This window comes from Megalops cyprinoides, chromosome 19, assembly GCF_013368585.1.
Source record: "Megalops cyprinoides isolate fMegCyp1 chromosome 19, fMegCyp1.pri, whole genome shotgun sequence".
Lineage (NCBI taxonomy): Eukaryota > Metazoa > Chordata > Actinopteri > Elopiformes > Megalopidae > Megalops > Megalops cyprinoides.
The window spans coordinates 784491-811868 of record NC_050601.1 but is presented as its reverse complement, the minus strand read 5'-3'; the positions used below and the strand labels follow the sequence as shown (position 1 = coordinate 811868).

The 27378-nt window shown below is 50.3% G+C and overlaps 1 protein-coding gene across 1 annotated transcript; it reads left to right on the top strand.

The window, feature by feature from the left end:
* The first annotated feature begins 2605 nt into the window (after positions 1–2605).
* On the top strand, positions 2606–27378 carry pbx4 (pre-B-cell leukemia transcription factor 4). Its single transcript, XM_036552444.1, is given in 9 exon segments — positions 2606–3679; positions 7261–7334; positions 17086–17183; positions 17185–17331; positions 17703–17893; positions 19177–19312; positions 19398–19554; positions 22878–22964; positions 23311–27378. Coding segments are annotated over 8 exon segments (1032 nt in total). The 5' UTR covers positions 2606–3494; the 3' UTR covers positions 22922–22964; positions 23311–27378.

Here is a 27378-nt window from a genome sequence, read left to right as displayed (position 1 = left end):
TCTAAGATTAGTAGCTGCAGAGTTAATATCAATGATATCACTGACAACATAACTGCAACTGAATTCAAGGTAAAAGGCTGATCCCTTCAGACATCAGCTGTGAATGACAAGTACCATGATTGCATTTGTCAAGAGCTTAAAAGGTTACATCGTACCTGTATGTTTCTGGATTAATTTTTATAGAGTAGGTATTTTCATCTGTAATTTCAGATCTGGAATTTCACAGTAATTTAGGCAGTTGGTCACGTGACCAAATGTGTTCATTTTCTGGTTGCACAGTCTTAGAAGGAGTGATGCTGTTTTAAAGAGACAAATCATTTTTGTTTTGTAAGCATGACTAGAATATACAATTCAATTCAATTCAATTTTATTTGTATAGAGCTTTTTACAACACAAGTTGTCACAAAGCAGCTTTACATTGATCCCAGGCCTGAGACCCCCTGAGAGCAAGCCTAAGGCAATGGTGGCAAGAAAAAACTCCCCAATTAACAAGAAGAAACCTTGAGCAGAACCCAGCTCAGAGGGGGAGCCCATCTGCCTCTGGCCGGCACTGGGCAGATAGAATTAGAGAGAGTCATAAGTTGCACAATGTACTTTAAGACATTTGAGTTTGATAGACAGCAGTAATTAACGACATGGTAATTATAAAATCTATCCTATAATGTCCGGTTCTTGGCACGCACTTGGCTTGATGAGCAGGGCAGAGAGGTAGCAGGACTGGAAATCGGGATGTGACGCTTGGGGTCCAGGCAGGAGCCTGGAGCAGGGATAGGAAGCAAATAGAGAGAGCGATTAGTGGATGTTAAGTGTGGGAATGGAAACAAAAGGCAGAAAGGCAAAGGGGGAACAGAGGGGGGAAGAGGGATGCATGTGCGTAATGGGGAAAAGTCCCAGCAGATAAGGACTATAGCAGCATACCTAGGGGACGAGAGGCAAGGGGCCAGCACAATCATGAGGGTGACCCTAAGGCAGTCAACACCAGACCACAGCCGGATCAGCTGAACGCAGAGTACCCAGGCCATGATGTAGTGACAGCAATGACCACTTAGTCCACCAGAGACTCTATGATCAATGTCAGCACCATGCTGTGCCCCTCAACTATAGGATTTGAAATAAAGATACATTTTTAGCTTCGACTTAAAGGTGGAGAGAGAGTCTGCTCCCCGAACTTCGGTGGGTAAATTGTTCCACAAAAGAGGGGCTCAGTACGAAAAGGCTCTTCCACCTATAGTACTTTTACCCACTCTTGGAACAATGAGAAGTCCTGTGCTTTGGAAACGTAGAGTTCGTTATGGAGTATATGGGCGGAGAAGGTCCTTAAGATAGGGAGAGGCAAGCCCATTTAAAGCTTTAAATGTAAGGAGAAGTATTTTGAAATCAATGTGGTATTTGATAGGTAGCCAATGGAGAGAGGCAAATACTGTGGTGATGTGCTCAAAGCGCTTTGTTCTGGTTAGAATATGAGCAGCTGCATTTTGAACCATGTGAAGGGGCTTTAGGGAATTAAACTGATTATCTGTTAAACTATCTATGTCAGTTATGTGTTCATGTATCTCTGTGGTCATAAAGGTGAGTGCTGTGTTGAAAACACAGATTTTTTTTCTTCTTCTGATCTGAAAGAGGCGAGTCACCCTTATATTAGTGCTTGCCTGTTTTATAAATTATCCCACAGGTGTGGCACATCGAACATCTTGGAGATTTTTGGGACAGTGTGCAAAAATCACAGGACACACACAACAGGGACAAGAAGCGTGTGGGCGTGGAATGCTGCTTGGCCAGGCTGGTGTGGAACTGTATGAGAAAGAATGCATTCGCTTGTGGCCATCTCCAGCTTCACTCAGCAGGGTCACGCTGAATGCAAGTGCAACTTTCTCAGAATAGCTCTCTCTAAAAGGCTTTTAGGAGTATTCCCCCACAGAGCCCATGAAAATTCAAACTTCTGTTATGTAAACAGAAATAGATTGTCCAGGTCAGACAGACCCGGTGGATGGAGGTGAGCCTCCACACTCTCCATGGATTCTTCATTTTGTTATTCGGTCATTTCCATTTCTGTAAGCAGAAACAGTGTATTCTTTCATGACTTTCACTTTCTGTGCATTGGGGCTGGTTGCATCGTGCTTTATTTTGAAAGTCACTAAAGTGAGGTACTTTGACACAGTTACTCAGAGGATTATAACAGCATTAAAATGTAAAATAGGAAAAAAGTGCATACAACTGTTTTCTTTGATATTTGGTAAATCAAGGTGGGCGAGGATGTATGGCCCCTTACTAATTTTTAGGAGCAAATGAGAAGCGTAGCTGCCCCTAGCGGTCCGGAGTGGTACCGCCGCTTCCGCGTATGGATGACGTCGCTGCGAGTACACACGCTGCGCGCTGGGAGAGGGACGGTGGAGGAAAGAAAGGAAAGGAGAGATAGCTTCCCCGACTGCTCTATCCAGCGAAAGAGAAAGGACGAAGTGGTCGCGCCTGGCCGGCTGGACGGATCATCATTTTTGCGCTTTTGTGTCTTTTGCTCGGCGTTAGCGCGCCGCACTTCCCGCAGACCTCCCTTTTAAAGAGTTGGCTGGCTGTTAATGCCAGCGAGAGAACAAGCTGAGGGGAAAATAGTTGGTCGGGCTGTTTCTTCAGTGTCGGGCTGTACTGGTAGTTAAAGTTATTTGCTTCATTTTAGGCCAGTTTTTGTGGTGTACAGTTAGTTCACGTCCCATCTCTCTTTAAAATTAGCCACTTGGCTAACTAGCTTACTGTACTGCTGTTAGCTTGTTAGCTTGCTAACTTATTACCAGCTTGTTTAGATGCATTTTTCCTGGTTGTTTTTTCTTTTTCCTCACTGGAGGGACAGTGTGGGACTAGCTAGTTACATATGCATTTAGCGGGCAGTTACAGAGTTTTACTTCTAGCTGGCTAGCTAGCTGCATATTTTCTGTCCCGAGAAGCGCAGCTTTGCTAAAGCAGCGGCGCTGCACGGCTGTGGTCCGGGTTCGGCTGCTGCCTTCTGAGCGATGCGCTGGCCGCAGTTTTGGAAAACAATGCGCTGTTTTTGCGAAACATTCTGAACTGCCGCGCCTGGTGTTCCGGGTGTTTTTAGCTGAACAGCTTACTGTAGTTTTTCTTTTCCTTTCTTTTAATTTCTTTATTCCGTTGTTTTTTCCCTCCGTGGAGCTTTCTCGGTGTTCCCTCTGCAAAAGGAAAAAGGATTTTGCTCGTGTGTTTAGTGGTCGCCTATTGTGGCAGATTGCTGGCATTCATTACAGGATTACCCCTTCAAAGTATATCCGAAGAATACACTCGCATCCCTGCAGAGCACACCTCTGTCGTTTTCGTGTCCCTTGCTAGCAGTGCTCCCCTTTGATCCCATATAAGAGCAAGCTATTTAGTGTTGTAGCTGTAATTTTCGCCAGGGCCGAGGTGTGTGTTTCTGTAGCAATTTCTGCTTCTTTTGCAGTTTTTATCCTCGGTTTTGTGCAAAAACGGCGAGTTTTTTTTTTAAAACTATGGATGATCAGACCCGTATGCTAGGGGGTCTAGGCGGACTCGGGGGATTATCGCAGCCCGACGTGGGCGACCCGGACTCGGTTCGGAAGCAGCAGTCCCTCGGCCAGCCCCAGCAGGACATCGGGGACATTCTGCAGCAGATCATGGCTATCACGGACGAGAGCCTCGACGAGGCTCAGGCCAGGTAAGGCTCGCATGGGAAGCGGAGGCGAGAGGTCGCGGGAGAGATTAGCCAGCAGCTAATGGTAGCTGTGAGTCGGCGCCGTCGGGGAGCCGACCGCTTGCATGCTACGCCATGATTCCAGTTTTCGTTTTCGCGGTGTGACTTCATGTTTGTGAGGGTCCAGACTGCACGGCTTCCCGTGTGTCACTTTGCTAGTTTGCTGGCTAGCTGTAGTGCTGGGGTTAGACGGAAAGAGCGCCGTAAAATGCTGCGGTTAGCGTGGGGCTATGTTTACTTCACCCAGAACTTTATTCCCACACGGTCAGCTAAACAGCATGCTGGTTACATAGATAACTATCTTACCAGCTAGTAACAGTCGTTCAAGTAGACGCAGCTGGCTAGCGGAATGCAACCCTGCAGCCAGGCAACCCAGAAGTGTTTTCTAGGCCTTACTTCGCTAATCGTCAAATGAGCGTTTAAGTTGTCGTGTGTGTCTGCTAACGCGTCGTTTCCGCGGTGCTTCGTGGTGCTTCGCGGTGCTTCGTGGTGCTTCGCGGTGCTTCGTGGTGCTTCGCGGTTCGGTGAGGTGCGCGTCTGAGACGCCAAACCCCGTTTCCACAGCTGCAGCGGTCCGTTTCCGATTGGTCGCCCGAGAATGGCCGCAAAGTTGCTCCCGTCTTTTTGGCCGTCGTGTGTTGGCACTCGCACGTAAAGAGGTGTTTTGTTCGGCGTTTGCTGTGTGTTGCCGCGGTGTAAGGATCGCGGAGAGATCGCGGAGAGGTCAGATCTGCCTGCGCGTTTCATGCCTGTTGGAACGGAGCTTTGCGCACGTGCCGTCAAGTTTCTGCAAGTTTAAGGCTTCTTAAAATACCAGTGTCAATCAGCGCTCACGGAAAATAGCATGGCATAAGTGTAGCATTGTTATATTACTCAACAGGGCGCTCCTTTTGAGGGTGGACAGAGAGAGGGCAGACTGTGCGGCTCAGAAAGTGACCTGGCTCTTTTCAGCCCTGCATCGTTAGACTTCACCTCTTGGCTGATTGCACTCACGGAGCCGTACATGTGACAGGTACCGAACCTCATTCGGGCCTCGTCCCTTCTCAGGCTCCGTCTGCGTTTCATAGGGCAGCGGAGGCGAACCCGTTTTTACTCTGTTTGTTTTCTCAGAAATACTTCGCACCCACAGGAGGCGTGACCTACGCAGGAGCATGTTTACTTAAACCAACGCTGGCCTGGCAGCCATTTGGTGCAGGTGTTGTTTTATAAAAGTGTTTGCGCATCGTATCAGTGGCGCTGCCATTAGCATAGATCATACACATTTACTGAGTTGTCGCCGAGTCGTGGAAACTGAGTGTCATTTGGTTGGTGGCATTTGTGTGTAGTGACCTGTACTCCCAATATTCGGTGCAAATGTAACTGACGTGTAATGAACAGATGGCCAATGTGTTCACGTCGTTTTCAGATGGGCTTCATACAGTGCTCTCTCGGATGGCCGTTGGTTACAGTAAAGAATGGACTCATTTGACACGTGGGCATAGTAGTCACGACCGTCCGCTAAAACGGAAGCGCCCGCGATTGGAAACGTTGATGCGTGTTGGTGTGGGATTGTAGCCGGTGCTTGCTATCCTTAGGTGCTTTCCGCTGAAGACAGTCATTCACCCCACTTTGATCTTCCGTTTTCGTCTTTTTCACTCGCAAATCAATTCACAATCAGTCCGCAAATGGTTTCTATTCATGGGGATGCACCAGTCGTTATACTGCTGACTGTAAATATAAGGAAGTGGCTGTTTGAGGTTGCGCTTCCCTCTCACTGACTGGAGTGAAAGAACTCTGAGCTTTGTGGATGTGTGTGTTGGAGTGGTGTTGAGAGCAGGGCAGGAGCTTGCCCTGAATAAGTTGACCTCGGTGGGATATTAGGTTTCCCTGTTGGAGAGCATTTTAGGAGAGTCCGCTGTGGGAGCAGGTCTGTCTGCTGGTTTGTTAGCAGCGCTGTGAGCAGGCTGGCCGGCTCTGACAGTCGGATCCCGGTTCGTTTGCGCTGTGTGCAGCCGGCGCGTTTGCGCTGTGTTTGTAATGCTGACGCCGCTTTGCTCTGCCTGTTCATATCGCGGTTGTTGCCCTGTTGCCCTGTTCTCAGGTGCTGTCCACCTGGGCATCAGTGTTACACCCTGCAGGGCTGGAGGAGGAACAGTGTCACAGTGATGACAGCTGATCACAGCACATCCAGGGGACTGCAGCAGTGTACACTCTATTTAATGCTCAATCTCAGTTTTGATTCCAGCTCTACAGTGGGAAAGGGGTACAATGAGCCAGCCTGGTTCCAGCTCTACAGTGGGAAAGGGGTATAATGAGGCAGCCTGGTTCCAGCTCTACAGTGGGAAAGGGGTATAATGAGCCAGCCTGGTTCCAGCCCTACAGTGGGAAAGGGGTACAATGAGCCAGCCTGGTTCCAGCTCTACAGTGGGAAAGGGGTATAATGAGGCAGCCTGGTTCCAGCTCTACAGTGGGAATGGGGTATAATGAATCTCATACACACACACTCTAACTCTGTCAGTCTCACAGTTGCACAGACTCTCACTGGTCTCTGTGGCCTGGGAGATGGGACAGATGTGGGGATGCGTTGGTTCATTAAATTCACATGGGGGTGCTGCTCTCTCATGTCTCATTAAGACTTGATCAATTAACAGCCTAATTACCTCCGGGTGTCAGTGTCTGTTCCAGTCTGACAGATTTAGTTCCCTTTCAGTCGGGAACTGAGTCACACCCGGATCCTCAGGTGAGGTCACTTTCTGTAAAAATGACCTCAGTTATATAGTGAAGATGACCTCCAGGAACACTAACACTTAAAGATATTTTTTAAATAATGAATTATATAGATGGTTCAAAGTTAAAGGAGTCAAAGGAGCCAGAGTGGTGGCTTGCATTTCTGCTGAACCTGTGTCTTAATGCATTTTGTGATATTAACCACCAGATTTGTACAGGTTCTTGCTAACCTATTGTGCGTTCTTTGTTATTTTTAAAGTTGTTTAGAGAATGTATGAAAAAGATCAAGGTGAATGATGGCAGTTATATATGGATCCGGTGTTGAGAGGGAAAATTAAAGTGCTTGTTTTTGAGGTCCCGAGCGGCTCAGTTGGTTAAGGTTCCTCGTTCCTCTGTAGGCAGAGCTCTTTATTAGCTGACAGCCTCCAGGAGCCCAGAGGGGCACTGTAGGACTTGTGTGAAGCACAGGATAGCATGTGTAGGCATTCTGAAGTCAGGGTGAAAGAGGAAAGCGCTGAAGGTTTGTTGTGTGAACTGCCAGTGGTGGAACGCCCCCCCCAAGGCATGTTCTGCCTTCACCTCTGTGGTGTTGCACTCAGGATAAACACACCTGTCTGCATGGACTCACCTGGGCTCCAGGCCAGCTGACCGTTGTACCTGGGGACTGTCAGCCCAGGTGACTTTGCTATGGAAACGCCTCCATCTCACCTCAGGTATAGCTGACCAACCACAGCAGTGGATCAGTGCAACCATGAGCTTTACCTCCTACTCAAACGAACCCTCTCTCCCCCTCCCTCTCCTCCCTTCCTACCCCCCCCCCCCCCCCCCCCCCCGGACAGGAAGCACGCCCTGAACTGCCATCGGATGAAACCTGCCCTCTTCAGCGTCCTGTGTGAGATCAAAGAGAAGACAGGTGAGCCCTGCCTTGTGCATCCTGGTCTCGCTGCCGCTCCCGTCACTCACCTTTCTCACCTCCTACCTGCCCAATGCACGGGGCTCACAGCTCACTGTGTGTCTCTGTCTTTAATGTTTTCATGTATGATTACGCTGTTTAACACGTCCATTCAGAACAGTGGCAATGTGCTTTGAATCTTTTAGTGGTCAAGTTGTGGTTTAGTGACGGTCAGGCTGTGATTGGGCGGTCTGGTTGTGGTTTAGTGAGGGTAGGCTGTGAGCGCGGGTGGTCTCTCCCCCTCTCTCTCCCCCTCTCTCTCCCCCTCTCTCTCCCCCTCTCTCTCCCCCTCTCTCCCTCCCTCTCTCCCTCCCTCTCTCCCTCCCCCTCTTTACTTCTCTCTCCTCTCTCCCTCCCCCTCTCTCCTTCTCTCTCCCTCCCCCTCTCTCCTTCTCTCTCCCTCCCTCTTTCTCCTTCTCTCTCTCTTGCTCCCTCTGTTGTGGTGAAATCCTGTGTGAGAGGAATGCTCTGCTTGCTGTCATGGTGATCTGTCAGTCATCTATTTTGCCTGTCCCTGATTGGTGGAGAGGAAAGGGGCGGTTGTAGGGAAGGGGGTGGTTGGGTGGGTGTTCCTGTTGCCTGGGTAATACTCTGTGTTATTTATTCACAATGTTGCACTCTTTCAGAGAGAGAGGGAGAGAGAGAAGAGCAGTATGTCTGCCTTTATCTATTTGTCGTGATGATGTTAGAACTGTTTCTGTCAGAAGTCCAGTGTGGCTGAGTTTGAGGTTTTGGGTGGCTGGTTTCATCCTTTGCATCAGCTGGTGTTCCCCACAGCCAGCAGAATGTGCCTCCAGCCCCCCTTTCTGTGTCATGAGTTCAGGGAAGCCCATTGCAGAGCATTCTGTTCTGTTCGACAGGTGAAACTCTCAAACACTCGCTAACACACTCCCTAACACTCACACACACACTAACACATTCACGCGCACACACACACACACACACACACACACACACACACACTGGGACCTTGTTCTTGCTGCTGCAGTTTTTCTCTCTCTCCCTCTCTCTCTCTCTCTCTCTCTCTCTCCTGTCGTCCTCTCTCTCTCTCTCCTTCTCCCTCTCCTTCTCTCCCTCTCTGTCTCTCTCTCTCTCTCCCTCTCTCTCTCTCTCTCTCTCTCTCTCTCTCTCTCGCTCTCTTTCTCCCTCTCCTTCTCTCCCTCTCTGTCTCTCTCTCTCTCTCTCCTTCTCCCTCTCCTTCTCTCTCTCTCTCCTGTCGTCCTCTCTCTCTTGCTTTTTGTTCATAACTCTGCTTTGATATGCTAATGGCAGTGGAAAAGAGCAGCAGGGGCTGGCGGGGGGGGGGGGTGCTTTGAGAGAGGTCGGGTAGATTGTCCTGATTGTTAAGGAAAATTTCAGCTCAAATGTTCAGCACTTTAAAGGTGACCTTCTCTGTTGCAAAATTTGTTTTGTTGAAGAATTTCCTGAAATTGTGGGAACAAGATATCATCAGAGTTGGAGAAGAAAAAAGTGACTTGCTCTTTTCCTGATTTGGTACTCTCCCCCTCTCCCTTTCTCCCCAAAGCGACTTGCTCTTTTCCTGATTTGGTTCTCTCTTCGCTTTCCCTTTCTCCCTCCATCTCTCAGTCCTTCTCTCCCTCATTTAAAATAGCTCTATTGGCTGGACGGGCAAATTCAGCTTTTGCCAAAATGTTTACAATAGTCTGACTGTTGGTTGCTCTTTCCTGGCCTCCCCCCTCCAGCACAGTGTTCCTGTCCCCCTGTTCTTCCTCCTCTCATTTCTCCTCCAGCTCTGCATGTTTCTTGTTTTTTGCTTTAGTCCTTACCCCCCCCCCCCCCCCCCGAGTGTCTCCACACCTGTGGGAGGTTGTGTGGATCTCAGGTGCAGACAGGGCAGCAGTGTGGCGTAGCGGTAAGGAGCAGCAGTGTGGTGTAGCGGTAAGGAGGAGGGCAGCAGTGTGGTGTAGCGGTAAGGAGCAGCAGTGTGGCGTAGCGGTAAGGAGCAGCAGTGTGGTGTAGCGGTAAGGAGCAGCAGTGTGGTGTAGCGGTAAGGAGGAGGGCAGCAGTGTGGTGTAGCGGTAAGGAACAGGGCTCATAAGCTGAAGGCTGCCTTTTTGAAGGAGAGTATCTCTCTCCCTCCAGCTGAGCCTTGGCACAGTCACACTAATCACTGCTCTGATTGCAGCCTTTTAATTATTATTCATTTTTAAAAGAGCTCCATTTCAGCCCTCCCATAAAAATTTATTACTCGCTCAGAGCCTCCAACAGGTCATATTTTTTCAAGCACTGAGTATTTTTACCAGCTCAGCCCTCTGATAGAGGGCGGAGCTATAATATGAGGGCGGGGTGGTGAGGTAGTCAGAGGGCGGAGCTGTGGTTAGGAGCAGAGACGGGTGGAGGTCTAGGTCAGATTTTATTTACCATCGCTGTCTCTCCCTCCCTCTCCCTCCCTCTCCCTCCCTCTCCCTCCCTCTCCCTCCCTCTCTCTCTCTCTCTCCCTCTCTCTCTCCCTCTCTGTCTCTCTCTCTCTCCCTCCCTCTCTCTCCCTCCCTCCCTCTCTCCGTCTCTCTCTCTCCCTCTCTCTTCCTCTCTGTCTCTCTCTAGAGTGTGCATGAATTAAGAGAAAGAGAGAGAGGGAGAGTGAGGGAGAGGCAGAGGGAGAGAAGGAGAGAGAGGGATAGTGGGAGGCAGAGAGGGAGAGTGAGGGGGAGAGAAGGAGAGTGCGGGGGAGACGGTGAGGGAGAAAAGGAGAGAGGCCTTGATTGATGAGGCAGCAGGAGCAGCAGTACTGGCTCTGTGTCCCCCACAGACCTCGGGCCCTGATGGCCTTCCCCTTTCTGCCCAACACAAGCTCTCTGGCTGGGGGCATGCGGTCACCCGCAGTCCCTGCTCCGGCCTGCTCCAGGGGTGGATGCTGTGAGGAGAAGCTTAAGCTGCTGAATGTGTAAAGACTATTTTTAAACGTGAGGCTCTAAGGTTACCTGCGCGTCAGCCACACACAGTCATTAATACTGCAGCTCTGCTTGTGTGGTCAGGGCGGAGGCCCGTGATTGGGCCAGACTGCTGTCACTCAACACTCACATTCTGTCTCTGCCAGTATAGTGTGCTCAGCTCTGTGTTTATCCCGCCTCGCTTCCGTCTTATAAAAATCTGGCCGACACGCACTGGCACACACACACACACACACTCAACACACACACAACACACTCAACACACACGCGCACACACACACACACTCTCAACACACACGCACGCACACACACACACAGACACCACTCAGTCAACACACGCACGCACACACCACACACTCAACATGCACACACAGACACCATGCAGTCAACACACACGCATGCACACACACACATCATACCGTTAACACACACACACGCACGCACACACGCGCACACACACACACACTCTCAACACACACGCACGCACACACACACACAGACACCACTCAGTCAACACACACGCATGCACACACACACATCATACCGTTAACACACACACACGCACGCACACACGCGCACACACACACACACCACACAGTGTCAACACACACACACACCACATAGTCAACTCACACACACACACACACACACACACACACACACACACACACACACACACACACACACACACCCCACAGTGTCAACACACACGCACACACACACACACCACACAGTCAACACACATGCACACAGACACCACATAGTCAGCGCACATACACACACACACACACACACACACACCCCACAGTGTCAACACACACATTCAACACACATACATACAGACACCACACAGTCAACACACACACACGCACACTCACGCACACGATTCCCCATCTCACATCGAAATGCTTTTATGTGTGCTATTATTCACACTCTACTTTCTGTTGGTACTCACAGCACATAAACTACAGTCATAATCTCACAAACCAGCATAAAACATTACACTATTTTAACAACAAAAAGTCATCAGTTCATCGGCTGGATTTGGGAAATGGTGTTGTGTTAATGTCACGTGATTTATGCTGTAAGTTAAATATCTGATGCTGATACATACTCAGGGTAAAGGCCACGATTATTAACAGCTGCGTGTTTGCCACTGGCAGTGTCCACAGCTGTGTTGTGAGGTGTGTCTGTGTGCTGCTGTGTTGGGTGGTGTCTGTTTGTGTTGTGAGGTGTGTGTTTGTGTACATTAAGACGTTTTTGCAGCTGCGGTAGTTTTTACTCGGGTAAAACACTGTGCTCAGGCTAGGCTACTCCTCAGGGTTTCTGTGGCTCTCTCTCCACCCCCCACGCTCTGGGCCAGGTCGTTAAGCCCCGTCTCTTTAATTAAGGATATGTAAATGTGGCGATAGCTGGATTGTGTTGGTGTCTGAGAGCCGGGTGTCAAATCCAGACCAATTACAGATTCATTAAAACTAATAGGAGCTTCCAACGCACAACTGTGCCATTCCTCACCAGAACCAAACTCACGCCCCGTGCTAGGAGAGTGTGTGTGTGAGTGTAAGTGTGTGTGTGTGTGTGTGCGCGCTTGCGTGTGTATGTGCGCGCTTGCGTGTGTGTATGCGTGTTTAGCAGGGTCAGTGGAAGGAAAAGAATAGATGGATAATGTGAACTAGAAACTTCATATCCCCCCAGCACACACACACTCACACTCTCGCACACACTGATGTTTGCACCCCAGTTTCTGGAAACTTTGTGTGTCTGTGTTTCTTAATGTGGCTGAGCTGCACATTGGGAGGGGGGTTCTGGTCTGTCTGGTGGGCGTGTCTGTACATGTGTGTGTTCAGGTGTGATCTCTCAGAGCCGCGTGTTAACACTGAACAGACCGCTTTCTCACCTGGAGCTCTGACGGTGTGTGCATGTGCACTTTGACCTGAGGTCTTTCCTAGCAGAGTAATGAGAGATGACATCGCTGTTTGAGGCAGCTGACAGTGAGAGGGTGGTTATGGCCATCTTTAGTGCTCTGGTGATTTCTATGGTTCTGGTGTGTTGTGTCCTGGTGTGCTCTGGTGATTTCTATGGTTCTGGTGTGTTGTGTCCTGGTGTGCTGCAGTGATTTCTATGGTTCTGGTGTGTTGTGTCCTGGTGTGCTGCAGTGATTTCTATGGTTCTGGTGTGTTGTGTCCTGGTGTGCTGCAGTGATTTCTATGGTCCTGCTGTGCTGTGGTGTGTAGTTTGATAGTAAACAGGGGTGAGCTGATTACCTTCTGCTCTGTCATCTCCCTCATTCACTCCTTATAAATGCCAGCAGCTCCTTGGAACTATTGCTTAATTGCCACCTAATTTGCATAACTGTGCAAATTAATGACCTCTCAAATGAGCGTTCATTTTTCACTAGGTCTTTAGGAGCTCCTTAAGAGGCGGCGTTAATTAGAGCAGGAGGGAGAAAGAGTGTGAGAGAGGAAGGGAAGGAGAGAGAGAGGGAGAGAGAGAGGGAGCGAGAGAGGGAGAGAGTGAGAGCGAGCGGGAGAGGGAGAGGGAGAGCGGGAGGGGGAGAGAGGAAGGGATGGAGGGAGAGAGAGAGAGAGAGAGAGAGAGAGAGAGAGGGACGGAGGGAGGGAGGTTCATGAGCACAGAGGCAAGCTTGCCAATCCTGCCCCTCTCCTCTCATCCTGTAGGGGACGGCGCAGCGGCTTGCAGGCAGAGAGGGTAAACATGGCTCATATCATGGGTTGTAAATCAAATGATGTAACTGAGAAATAGAAAGTTTGTTTATTATTTTTATTTTTTATGACCTGGTGTGTGTGTCTGTACATGTGTGTGAGAGTGAATGAGTACAGGTATGTGTGTGCGTGTGTGTGCGTGTGTGTGTGCGTGTGTGTGCGTGTGTGTGCGTGTGTGTGCGTGTGTGTGTGCGTGCGTGTGCGTGCGTGTGTGTGCGTGTGTGTGCGTGTGTGTGCGTGTGTGTGCGTGTGTGTGCGTATGTGTGTGCGTGCGCGTGTGCGTGCGCGTGTGCGCGTGTGCGCGTGTGTGTGCGCGTGTGTGTGCGTGTGTGCGCGTGTGTGTTCCCTCCCTCTTTGAGCAGCAGCTGCTGTGCGTTTGTACGCTTTACACTCTGACTCTGCCACCTTTACCGTCCGTATCCAGCCCTCCTCTTTCTCTCTGTGCTTTTACCCCCCCCCCCCCCCCCCATACCCACGGGAGCTGATGTAATTAAAATGCTAATCTTGTCTGTCTACGGAGAGAGAGGGAGAGACTGACAGCATGAGGAATTACTGCTCAGAGGGAGAACAGCGAGGGAGCGTCCCTGCCGGGGGGGTCGGGGGGGGGGGGGGGGGGGGGGGTCAGGGGAGAGGGGGCCCTCCACACACAGCTCTACCTCTGTGCACTGGCTCCTTTTGGTTCAGGCTGAAATGAAAATGAACTTTTTGTCTCGACAGCTTCAGGGGGTGGGACAGGATTCAGCTGAAACTCCATGTTCTAGTTAATCAGGCTGGTTAGCTGCACTGGGAGACCTTCACAGCGCTGTTACCGAAACACGGGAGGAGAGGTGTGTGTGTGAGTGTGTGTGTGTGTGTCTCACATTCACATACACACTCTTTCTCTCTCACATACACACACTCTCACACACTCTCACATACACACACTCTCACACACTCTCTCACTCACACACTCTCACTCTCTCACACTCTCTCTCTAACACTCTCTCACACTCTCTCACACTCTCTCTCACACACACACACACACACACACACACTCACACGCTCTCACACACACACTCTCATAGGAATACATACACACACACACACACACTCTCACGCGCATACACAGTACAGCCTTCCTGCTAATTGCTTGTCTCACAGCATTTCCGTATTATCAGTCACAGCACAGAGTAACAGCTCTGAGAGCAGCATGTGCTGCAGACATTGTGGAAATGAAAGCTCCCTCAGTTCAGGCCTTTTCAGTGAAGGACCGACATCTCTCGCAACAGCACTACAAATCCCATCAGTCCCCTCTCTGATCTTATGTCCTCATTCATCCTGACCTCCTTTCTCTGTCCCTCTTTCCACTTTCCCTCATCTGTGTGAATCTGTGCGTTTGTGCTCATGTGCTAGTGGGAGTGTAAGTGTGTGTGTGTATGTGCAAGCACGGATATGCTTGTGTGTGTGTGAGTGTGGTGTTCGTACGTGCATGTGTGTGATTGATCGTCAGGAAGCACAGCTGATGTGAGTGCTGTGATTAGGAGAGGAGGACGGGTCGTTAGCAGCAGCTGGGGCAGAGGGGAGGGGGGCGGAACTTTAGCTGCCAGCTGATTGGATCTAACAGACCACACCCACTTAATTCTGTTTCATATGGGTAGCAGAAACAGGCTCACGAGCACCAAGAACCCCCCCTCAAAAAGGCACAGAGTTACATTTCCCAGGTGTCCCAGCGCAGAAAGTAGGGCTGAGTATCCTTCAAAATGTTTCTGTGTCGGTGCCGGTACCGGTACCTGGAATTCGGCAGCATTTGACAAAATAAATCAACAGTTCTCAATTTCCACAGTGCAAAGTATTTATTGTACTCTTACTGAACAACTGTATTAACAGCTTTTATAAATAATGAAATGTACAAAATTATTTTACCATTTTATTATTCTACAGTCATATTTTCAATCCATTTATAACAATAATGCCTAAGGTAGGTAGCTAATGCTGGCTAGCAGTGATTTGTGAATCTGTGTGGCCTGAACTAGCTAACATCAGAGAAAATGCGAGTTATGAAAAAAATGACTTCATTTGTAGCGAATAAAGTGTAATATTTTTATGTAATAGCTTTATATGCAGCTCACAGGAATTAAAATAACAATTACATATATAGCTTTATAACAAATCTACTGAAATTAGTATAGCTGCCCAGCAAGCTAGCAAGCACAGTTATAAGTCACAATAGTCGCGCTAATGTTTCTGCAATGTTCCGCTTTTAGGCACTGACAAACGTTTGCAGCAGGTTAGCTCTATTTTTGTGTGAGATTTTTAGCTGAGAGCCCGTTACAATGAGGAAATTAGCTACATCTACGTATCGGGATGTCAGTAACCTTGGCGTAGCTGTCCGCTCATTCATTCAGAGAGTTAAAACATTCCGGCCAGGAGCGCCCTTGTCAAGGGAACTGCTGTTTGTAGCCTTCGCTACAAGCCCGCCTGCGCTCATTATCACTGACCGGCAAGCGCTGGCTCCATCCGTATATATCTCGATGTTCATGCGCGGTTCAGTAACCCAGCCCGACCAGAAAGAGGAAGTGTCACTCTCCCTGTGTGTGCAGACATGCACCTCGTGTTGGTCAGGTATCCCAGGATTCTTCTCGCCTGATACTGCAGGGTCTGTTCCAACCGCCTGCCTGTCAGTCCCTCACATCCCGTTTTAACACTTCACACAGATGCTGCAGAGACTGTGCAGGGTGAGTCTCTGTCAGTCAGGTGCAGAATGATTCTGCTGCTCAGACTCATTGGAATCGTCTCACATGTGTATCAAGCAGCATTTACCAAGAGCTGAAAAACAAAAAAATATTTTGTGTTACTTAGTTTTTTTGCAACAGAGCTCAAATATTGAAATTCAAAGTCAAAATGAAGGTGAGCTTAATTGGCATGCTAGAGAACGTCTGTGTTGCCAAAACGTATTTCTATAATGGAGGACATTGGAAAAAGTGACATAAAAATGTACTGATGATAATGATAGATACTAAGGGCAGCAACAAAATGAAAAGCTGAAAAATATTAATAATTATAATAATCATTATCATGCGACCATTACTGTTAAAAAGAACAAAAAGAATAACCGTAACAATGAATCATTCACTGGCTTAACAGAGAGCAGAAAGATGTGGAAGTGATTTGAATATTAATTACATATTCCTGCCCGTTGCCTTGTGCCGGGCATACACACTGTGCTGCCTGCATTGCTGTTTCCTAAAGCTCTCATAACAAATTGTGATTTTCGTTAAGTTTTGGGAGGTGTTTATCTTTAATTCATATTTTGAGCAGGAGAGTAGGAAGTGTTTCCTCTCCTTCCCCCTCTCTCTCTGGACTATTGGGGAAGGAAGTGGATGGTATGGAAAGACAGGACTACCATCAGACAGGGAGCTGTCCGTATACAGCAATGTCTCACACATGCACACACTCCACCGCACACAAGTCTGTTTCCCACTGTGCAAGTTGGCGAGTGTTGTGTGTTTGATCTGGAGAGAAGCGAGAGAACGGAGAGGTCAAGGCGGAAGGTGGGGGTGGAGAGGAGAGGGAAGGAATGCGAGAGTGTGCAGGGGAAAAGGAGGGGTGGGGGGGTCTCCAACGCAAGAGCCAGCCGAGATTCTGTGGAAGCCAGGACCAGAGGGCTGCACCCGGCAGCCTGACGCCCGTCTCCTCCCGGCGGCCTGACGCCCGTCTCCTCCCGGCGGCCTGACGCCCGTCTCCTCCCGGCGGCCTGACGCCCGCCTCCTCCCGGCGGCCTGACGCCCGTCCCGCAGAGCTGAGCCTCTGAGGGTTCCGTTTCTGACGTGAAGAACCTTTCATGCGTCTGTGCCTGTGTCTGTGCACAGGTGAAGGAGAGGGATGGGGGGAGGCAGAGAGCTGACGGACAGGCTCTTCAATACAGTGCTGCTGAAAGCCATTACCAGCTCCACAGGCAGACTCTGCCTCCCTCTGCTGGTTGTAGGGGGGACTGCAGGGGGTTTGTCTGAGAGTCGCTCTCCGCTAGTGTGCGGAGAATGGCGCTGCTGCTGGCCGGAACCCTCTGACCCCGCACCCTGACCCTTTGCTCTCCCACAGTGCTGAGTATCCGCGGAGTGCAGGAGGAGGACCCACCCGACCCCCAGATCATGCGGCTGGACAACATGCTGCTGGCAGAGGGCGTGTCTGGGCCAGAGAAAGGGGGGGGGGTCTGCGGCGGCGGCAGCGGCGGCCGCAGCAGCAGGAGGGTCTCCAAATGACGGCAGCATCGAGCACTCAGACTACAGAGCCAAACTCGCCCAGATCCGCCAGATATACCACTCCGAGCTGGAGAAGTACGAACAGGTGAGAGCCCCACTCCCAGCTGCAGGAACAGGAGCAGGTGAGAGGTACGGAGGGAGAGACGCACAGGTTCGCAGAGAGGGAAGGAACGATGTTTTTACAGAGATTGAGGCATAATGTGTTCGTAATGTTGGGGTGCCTTTTTTGGTGGTGCTTTTCAGGAACTTGCTCAGGTTAAAATGTACTTTAGAGCTCCTTCCTGAAATGCATACTGTCGCAGAAATGCAGTTAAAAACCCCAGACACACTGTCCTTTGTCATGGGGGTGATCATGTTTCATCACAGCATCTGTAAGAGGAAAATGATGGAGGGCTGTGTGCAGTGCCCCCCCCGGGCTGCCAGTGCATCACCGCAGTCTCTCTCCCCCCCCCCCAGGCCTGCAGCGAGTTCACCAACCACGTGATGAACCTGCTGAGGGAGCAGTCTCGAACCCGGCCCATCTCGCCCAAGGAGATCGAGCGCATGGTGGGCATCATCCACCGCAAGTTCAGCTCCATCCAGATGCAGCTGAAGCAGAGCACCTGCGAGGCCGTCATGATCCTGCGCTCCAGATTCCTCGACGCCAGGTGTGTGTGTGTGTGTGAGTGAGAGAGTGTGTGAGAGAGCGTGTGTGCGTGCGTGTGTGTGTGAGAGAGTGTGCGTGTGTGTGTGTGAGTGTGAGTGAGAGAGTGTGTGAGAGAGCGTGTGTGCGTGTGTGTGTGTGAGTGAGAGAGTGTGTGAGAGAGCGTGTGTGCGTGCGTGTGTGTGAGAGAGTGTGCGTGTGCGTGTGTGTGTGTGAGTGAGAGAGTGTGTGAGAGAGCGTGTGTGCGTGCGTGTGTGTGAGAGAGTGTGCGTGTGCGTGTGTGTGTGTGAGTGAGAGAGTGTGTGAGAGAGCGTGTGTGCGTGCGTGTGTGTGAGAGAGTGTGCGTGTGTGTGTGTGAGTGTGAGTGAGAGAGTGTGTGAGAGAGCGTGTGTGCGTGTGTGTGCGTGAGAGAGTGTGCGTGTGCGTGTGTGTGTGAGTGAGAGAGTGTGTGAGAGAGCGTGTGTGCGTGCGTGTGCGTGAGAGAGTGTGTGTGTGTGAGTGTGTGAGAGAGTGTGCGTGTGCGTGTGTGAGTGTGTGAGAGAGCGTGTGTGCTTGCGTGTGCGTGAGAGAGTGTGCGTGTGCGTGCGTGTGTGTGTGAGTGAGAGAGTGTGTGAGAGAGCGTGTGTGCGTGCGTGTGTGTGAGAGAGTGTGCGTGTGTGTGTGTGAGTGTGTGAGAGAGCGTGTGTGCGTGCGTGTGCGTGAGAGAGTGTGCGTGTGCGTGTGTGTGTGTGAGTGAGAGAGTGTGTGAGAGAGCGTGTGTGCGTGCGTGTGTGTGAGAGAGTGTGCGTGCGCGTGTGTGTGTGTGTGAGAGAGCTGGCGCGTGTGTGTGTGTGTGTGTGTGTGTGTGTGTGTGAGTGAGAGAGTGTGTGAGAGAGCGTGTGTGCGTGCGTGTGTGTGAGAGAGTGTGCGTGTGTGTGTGTGAGTGTGTGAGAGAGCGTGTGTGCGTGCGTGTGTGTGTGTGAGTGAGAGAGTGTGTGAGAGAGCGTGAGAGTGTGCGTGCGTGTGTGTGTGAGAGAGTGTGCGTGTGCGTGTGTGTGTGTGAGAGAGCTGGCGTGTGTGTGTGTGTGTGTGTGTGTGTGTGTGTGTGAGTGTGTGAGAGAGCGTGTGTGCGTGCGTGTGCGTGAGAGAGTGTGTGAGAGAGCGTGTGTGCGTGCGTGTGCGTGAGAGAGTGTGCGTGCGTGTGTGTGTGAGAGAGTGTGCGTGTGCGTGTGTGTGTGTGAGAGAGCTGGCGTGTGTGTGAAAGTGTGTATATGGCAGGTCCTGATTGGTCTACTGCGTGTGTGACAGACGTAAGCGACGCAACTTCAACAAGCAGGCGACGGAGGTGCTGAACGAGTACTTCTACTCCCACCTGTCGAACCCGTACCCCAGCGAGGAGGCCAAGGAGGAGCTGGCCAAGAAGTGCAGCATCACCGTGTCTCAGGTGAGGGTCACCTGCGCAGCCGTGTTAGCGGGCGGAGCCTGTGTGACCCCGCCCCCTGCCGGAGTAATGTTCTGCCTCTCTGCAGGTGTCCAACTGGTTCGGAAACAAGAGGATTCGCTACAAAAAGAACATCGGCAAGTTCCAGGAAGAGGCCAACCTGTACGCTGTCAGAACCGCCGTAGACGCAGCCAGCGTGTCGGCCCAGGCCAGCCAGGCAAACTCTCCAGCCACACCCAACTCAGGTATTGCCCCCTCCGTGCCACGCCCACCTTCTGTGCCCCTCCCACACCCTCATGCTCAGGTGCAGCTGTGGTTCAGCTCAGCCCCTGGCCTACCTCATACCTCCCCACCCTTCGCACACACCTGCAGCCGTACCTGAGTCAGAAAGGAACACAGCTATACTCTCTCTCACATACACACACTCACACACCTCTATACTGTCTCTTTCACACACTCACTCGTTTGCTCACACACCTCTGTACTCTCCGTTTCACGCTCTGTCTCTCTCTCTCTCTCTCACACACACACACACACACACACACACACACACACAGACACACACTCACACATCTGCATCTACTTTTCCTGTCCCCATTTCCACTGCTGCTGTTGAAGCTAAATGATAATATACTGCACACAGTAAGCAACATTGAGATAGTTCTGTCATGCACACATGCACGAGGAAATATCAGTGTCTTACATTGTTTTTACCCAGAATATAAATGTAACACAGTGGAGCTTTACTTGTACTTGGAGTGGGAGTAGCTTCTCCAGTTCTTTCCATTATAGCTACCTGTACGTAAACCAGAGCAGGAGAGAGTGGCGTGTGTGTGTGTGCGCGTGCACGCTTAGCTCACCTCAGAGGGATTGTGGGTTGTGAGGCTGTCAGTCCTGCGTGTTTATGGAGTTAGGGGTTAGGGGGTAGTGGGTAGGGGGGTAGGGGGTAGGGGGGTAGGGATCGGGTTGCCAGGATTTCTTCAGCTTGCCTGAGAGCTGCTCGGATCAGTCAGTCAGGTAGCGCCTGTCCTCCAATGAGAATCTGGCTGGCTGCAGAGCACTGTGTGACTCCTGGTGTGAAAGCCTGCAGTTGGGAGTGTGTGGGAGGACTGCGTTAGTCACATCTCCATGGTGACCTGTGCCTAATGAGAAACCGGAGATTCCAAAACGGGGCGGAAACCATGAAAAACTCTGTGATCACATGACCTCTGGCCATGGAACAGTCTCTCTACCACACTGAAATACAGCAATGAATAAAGCGCTAAACCATCAGTCCTGATGGGTGCTAATGTTAGCACACTCATATCTTGGTTTTTCAGAAAACAGGCAGTTTTTGTCCTTGTGAGATGCAGCTGGAGCACAGAGCACAGGGCTCTGTAACTGGCAGGAAGGGTTTTATTCTAAAGAGGAAAGGCCCCTCTTTGGCTTCTGCACAGCCAGCTTTTCTTGTATAGTTTCCTGCAAACGGCTCTGTGAATAACAACCTCCTGCACAAACACAGTAAAAATGCAGGTAATACAGTAAACACACAAAGAAGAGAGTATTCAATTCCTCATACACACACGCACACCAGCACGTCGTGCAGACCCGCTCTGTAAGAGAAGACCATGCAGTGGCCACTTTTGCTGTGTGATTCGTTTGTTGAGCCGCCAGTCAGTCCCCTGAGTGATAGGAAGCCCCTCCCTCAGGCTGCTCTGCAGCTCTGGTGCCCTTTGACCCTGGCGCAGCTGACGGGCTGCCCGTATCGCCTGCAGGGTCGTCGGGGTCGTACGGCCTGTCTCGCACAGGAGACTCCTACTTCAGCTTGAATGCTCTCACCGGAGAGCCGTTCAGCGTCAGCCCCACTCTGCAGCCCCAGGTAGGCCAAATCAGGCACACCATACCCCCATTCTGCCCCGCACACCTCTGCCCTGCCCCCCCCCCCCAGACCTGCCCAAGCACGCCCTCATCTCTTCCTCAGTTCAGTCCTCACACCCAGCCCCAACACTCGGGTAAATCCCCCCCACCCACCAACACCCGCCCTGAGGGCACACCATTTGCCATCTGCTGCCTGTACCCATCAAGCCCCCTCCAGTTTAAACCCGAGAAGCGCCCGTGTGCCGCACCCCAGCCAAAAACTCCCAGGGCCCCAGAATAGCTGGTAATGGATAGGAAAACATGAGTACATGGGATCATCTTTTTGGGGGGGGCCTCTTTGGAGTGCTAGCTAGATGCTTTTTCAAAAAGAGTGATGGTGAAGAGGTGAGTTTCCTGTTGTGATGCGAATAGACAGAAACGCCAGTGAGAGTAGAACAGCCTCAGAGCAGTGAGATCACATTTTACTGGTGCCTGCTGGCTCAGTCGTCCCCTTTAGCATGAATCCTCAGTAGCAGCTGGAATGAATTTCACGCTGATAATTTAGCAGCCTGGTTCATGGTCAGCTCTCCTGATAAGAGCTTTCCTTCATCAGCATGTTGCTCCGTCGCTGTGCTGCTGTCGTACCCATTATTCTGCCGCGTTCCCCTCCCAGCATGCCGTGCTGCTGGCGTACCCGTTATTCTGCCGCGTTCCCCTCCCAGCATGCCGTGCTGCTGGCACACCCGTTATTCTGCCGCGTTCCCCTCCCAGCATGCCGTGCTGCTGGCGTACCCGTGATTCTGCCGCGTTCCCCTCCCAGCATGCCGTGCTGCTGGCACACCCGTTATTCTGCCGCGTTCCCCTCCCAGCATGCCGTGCTGCTGGCGTACCCGTTATTCTGCCGCGTTCCCCTCCCAGCATGCCGTGCTGTGGGGCGTGTCACTCCTCGCTGACTCCCGCTGCTGCTCCGTGCCGATCGCCACACCTGCACTGTACGGTTAGACAGGAAGAAACACACCTGCAATCGCTGTAATAAGAGTAGGGAGTTTCCCTGGAGACGACCCCCCAGGGGACAGCAGGACGGCCCCTCCCTGCGCTGCCTCTCACAACGTGTACATGATCACATTTTTGCATGTAACTTATTTGTTATGGTATTTAGCGCGCGTGTTACCGTATGGTTCGTTATGTTTTCGTTTGCGTTATTAAGTGTCTTACAGATTTCAGTTAGCATTTGCTATATTTTTAGAGTTAAATCGCTGTTTCCTCAAAGCTAAAATTAGCTAGAATTTCTCTAATCTAATGTTCTAATCGCACCAGTTTTAGCATATGCGCTAAACGGCTAATCACACCGGTGTGCGAAAGGGTTAAAACGAAATTTGCCGTTCAGCACATCTGCGTTTGCCACGCCTTTCAGTAATGCAGCCAGGTAAATATCCTCGCTGGAATTACGGAAGGAAGTTGCGGTCAAACTTGATTATATGATTAATTTGCATTAAAACATTAACGCGTTAAAGTTTCCAGATGAATCGCAAACGAGCGTTCACGCGTGAACGTTGACAGCACTAGCGTATATATATAATGTAGTTGTAGGTGTAAATACAAATGATTTTCAGTAATTGGGTTAGCAGTTGTGGTGTGTGGCTCTGAAGCAGATGTGTGGGTGAGTGTCTGAAAGAGCTGTGTGTGCCCATGGGCCTCTCTCTGTAACAGTGCCCCCTTGTGCCCCTCACAGGCGGATACCCAGCACCGTGCTACACGCCTGATGGCCGCCTATGAGGTGCTGCCAGGAGGTGCCCCATACCCCCAACCCCGGCCAGATGTGAGTACAGTACATACTCATATACATACACACACACACATACAGATCTCATAGTTACACACTCACACATGCACACTCACCTCTCCGTCTCTCTCCCTCCCTCCCTCTCTCTCTCTCCCTCCCTCTCTCTCTCTCCCTCCCTCCCTCTCTCTCCCTCCCTCTCTCTCTCTCCCTCTCTCTCTCTCCCTCTCCCTCTCTCCCTCTCTCCCTCTCTCCCTCTCTCCCTCTCTCTCTCTCTCTCTCTCTCTCTCTCTCTCTCCTTCTCTCTCTCTCTGTCTCTCTCTCTCTCGCTCTCCCTCTCTCTTTCTCTCTCTCTCTCTCTGTCTCTCTCTCTCCCTCTCTGCAGGACACCAGTCCTCCCTCCATCAGCTCTCCTGCAGGTGACCCCAGCAGTGTCCACTCAGACGCCTCCAACCGAGGCTCATCACCAGCCCACTGAACCCCTTCCTTTCACAGCGGACCGTGCCCATGATTCTCAAACCCCTCCTCTTTTCCTAAACCCCTCCCCTCAACTTTTGCTCAAGCTCCTCCCACCCTCCTCCTCCTCCGTTGGACCATTGACTCTGCCTTTCGAACAGAAGAACAGATCACGTTTAGACTAAAGCAGGAAACCTCTCCCCTCTGAAGGAGGAAGAAGAAGGAGTAGGAGGAGGAGGGGTGTGTGGCAGGCTGGTGTCTCCGAGTGCCTCAGCTGCACAGCTGTGGGGCAGCCAGACTGCTGAATGCACGCCTGTCCTGCGTATATTTACAGGTACACATCTCGCTTCCTCTTAGAGCTCACCTAAAGCTGCACCTGTGCGCTCCTCACCTGCTGGGAGAGTCGTGCGAGTGTGTGTGTGTGCGCGTGCGTATGAGTGTGTGTGTGTGTGTACGTGTGTGCTGATGTGAAGCATGTCATTACTCAGTGAGTAGAAGCGTTTCTCCGCCCACACATACAAAAGTGGGCTGTCCTTACAGCCCTGCAGCTCCGCCCTATGTAAGAGTTTCTGACAGACCTCCCTGTAAAAGACTGAAAGTGTTTATAATCTACCCAGCTTTCTTCCCGTTTTGTATAATGGTGTTATTTTTGTATTCAGCAGCCAAAACCGAGAGTTTCAATCTCACACACACACACGCACACACACACTGTCACAGGGCTGTACCCTTGTAAGCCAGCGGCCGTGGGCAGGGGAGGGTGTGAGCAGAGGAAGGGGGTGTGGCCAGTGTGGGCGGGGCTGAGGGGAGGGGTGAGGGGTCGTTATGGGGTCAAGGGCTGATACTGTCGGCCTCTTGGTAGTTAGTTTGCAGAAGCTGTGATAGTTGTTTCTTAAGCCTTTTTAATAAAACCTTTGTTTCTTTTTTATTTGAAAGAATTTAGTCAATAGTAGCTTTTTTCTAATGCTGTTTCACAAAGATTGCACCAGCCACCAAATAAAACTAGTTTAAAAGAAGGGGAAGGGGGTAAAGATATTATTAAACAGACAAAAATCCTAAAAATTACAAGGAGGTAAAAAAGTGACTGTCTTCCATGCATGTAGGCCTATTTAGGTGTCGTAGTGACTGTTCATTTTATTTCCTGATTTTTTTATTTTTACGAAAGACAATATGTACAAAGAGAAAAAAAAAAAAAACAAAATACAATGACCAAAAATGAATGAATTCATTATTGACCTGCACATAGAAGACATCGCTGCATCACTCGAGCTTGTGACACCGGACAGTTTCCCGCAGCCACCAGGGGGCAGTACCCTGCTTCCGTGAGGCACCCCTCACTCATAAGCAGCAGATGCAGAGGAAGAATTGCTGTCTGTGATATAAGAAGCCAAAAATAATATGCTCCGTAAGGAAAGACGATACTCCATCAGGAAAGATGTTGGGGGTGGACTGAGGCGCGTTGTGGGTATGACTTATCGATGGTTGATTTTATTTATCCTCGTTTCGGTCAATCTTCATGTTTTGGTGCGTTAAGTCTCCTGTGTTACCTGCGCTTCCATGCTGACGGAACGCACCTGCGGTCAAGAGGACCTGTCTCCATGGAAACGGCATGCGGCCGGCAGCCGGAAGCAGTCTGGCCGTGAGCATGCTTTCTCTGCTCGAGATGAGATCACCACAGGGCTTCAAACGCAAACTCCATCTCATCTCCCGAAACATGCTCGTAAGCAAACGTCACAGCAAGGGCTTTTCTCTGTTCAAATTTAACCAAAAAGGCATGTGTGACTGGAGGATAGAAACCACCCCCCCACCCCCCCCAACATCACGTGACATTACATACTGTCCTTCAAAGTGAAGAGTTTTCTCCAGGACTCTCAAATGCCAAGCCGTATGGATTGATGGGAGTTAATCATATCTGTGTAGAATGACGGACTGAATCACGCTGCAGTGTAAATACTGTTTACACAATGTACACTGATGAGCAACAGCGTAGCCGTGGTAACCGTGTCCGGTTACTGCTCTGTCATAAACACTTACAGTTACTGTCATCTGCAGCAGATGCTGTTTTTACACCAAATTATTTTTTGTAACCACTTGTCTGGGTGTCAGTGTACAGATTGTGGAATGTTTCTGCTTTTGTTTTCTTCTGTGGGTTGATGGTTTTGAAGATTTTAATATGATTGGATTGCCTGGTTGGTTTGGCCGTTGGTGCTCTCCTAAGCAGGAGTAAGATTTTTGTTTGTGTGATTATTTTTAAGTCTGCTGGTATTTGGGGGTTTGGTTTGAGCCTGGGGTGGGGAGTGTTCCTCCTGATGTGTCCTGCAGCCCCCTGCTGGAGCCGGACAGCCTCCTCACAGCGGTCCTGTAACGCTGTTTCCTCAGTGTTTTTACAGCGTCATGCGCGCTGGTCGTCAGTGGGCAGGGCTTATGAGTGACCTCACATCCTGGCGTCTGACCTGAGGAGAGGAGGGTGCGATGAGAACGCCTCAGTGACAGGGTTATGGTTCCGTTTTGCTCAGCTGATACAGCAGTGTATTCTGGGAATGTAGGCCTTTGGACCCATTCCCTCCCGTTCTGCCGCTCCTGCAGCCCTGATCCTACTCTCCCAAAGAACTTTTTGTTCTTTTGAAAAGTTTTCTTTTACCTTTTTCCTCCTGCTCTGTGTTTCTGCCAGTCTGATTGGGAAGGTGGCCAGGTGTGCTGGTTTTTTGGTTTAGACCATGACTGTAGGGATTTTTTTAATACCTTGGAATGCCCTGCCCTATACTGGGGAATGGTACAGCCCAACAGTCCACTTCCTGCTTCCTGTCATGGCACCATGTTGGGGGGGTTGCTGTAGCTGTGGAGCGTTATTTCTGCCAGCTACACGCCACCCAGGCTGGGGGCAGGAGGCTGTGATGAACCCGCAGCACCCAATCAGAGGAAGCAGGGCTCTTTTCATTTCACTCTTTATTTTCTTTGCTTTGTTAAAGTTTGTGTACCCCTCCTCCGTAGTGTTTACCCTGCCCCAACCCCACCACGTCTCTGCCTCTCCCCCCTCCCTCCAACACCCCTTATGTGTATACCATCATTTCCACACTCAAGAGTCTGTACAAACTCCTTTTATACCTCAACTTTAGGAAAAGTGTTCTAGGAAGAGAGTAAAGCGACACACAAGCCAATGTAGTGTTTCTTATTAGAAAATGAAACTAATAAAAGGATCTAGTGTGCTTTTTTGTGGGATAGTTCTTTTGGGGTGTTTTCTTCTTTTAATGGGAACAATGATCTTTAGTCACTACATCTAAACTATTGTGACGTTGCAAAGATATTAATAAAAAAACACGAAGTAAAGGCTCATTGTTTGATGCTGTTTTTATTCCTCGTTGTAAACATGGTTCCGTTCAGACGGGCTGGAGTCGGCCTGTCTGCCGTGAGCCACCCTGACTCCCGCTCTCCAGGACAGTGGCTGATCTGTCTCTCGCCCATTCCCTACCAGCTGATAACGCGCAACTAACACACCTCTGTTCGTCAGTGTGTGATGGAGGAGGATATCCTGATGGAGGTGTTTGTACTATTCTGTCTGGACACGCTGAAACAAAGCAATTTGATTAACCCTCCTATTATGCTGAAGTTTTATAATAATATCCATCATGTTTGGGGTCAAATTGACCCCAGCAGTATAAATCACCTTAAAATATTACAAAATACAACCCCAAAAACCTTGGTCTCATCAATGACCATCATGTTACTTTCCTATAATAGACAGTGACCATTTAAGTCCATGTTGAAAAAACGTTCTTCTTGCCACAACGCTGTCTTAACCTTACAGAGCACACAGAAGTTGCCGTTTTACGCCACTGTGTGCCGTGGGCAGAGTGTATGTGCTGTTTGCAGACCTCCTTCTTGCTTTTCACTTACTTCAAAAAGGAAAGGGACACACTTTTTAAATTGGGACTTTCTTCGCCATTGCCCCCCGATGGTGGAATGAACTTCCCCACGTCACCTGTCCTGCCGAGTCCCTCTC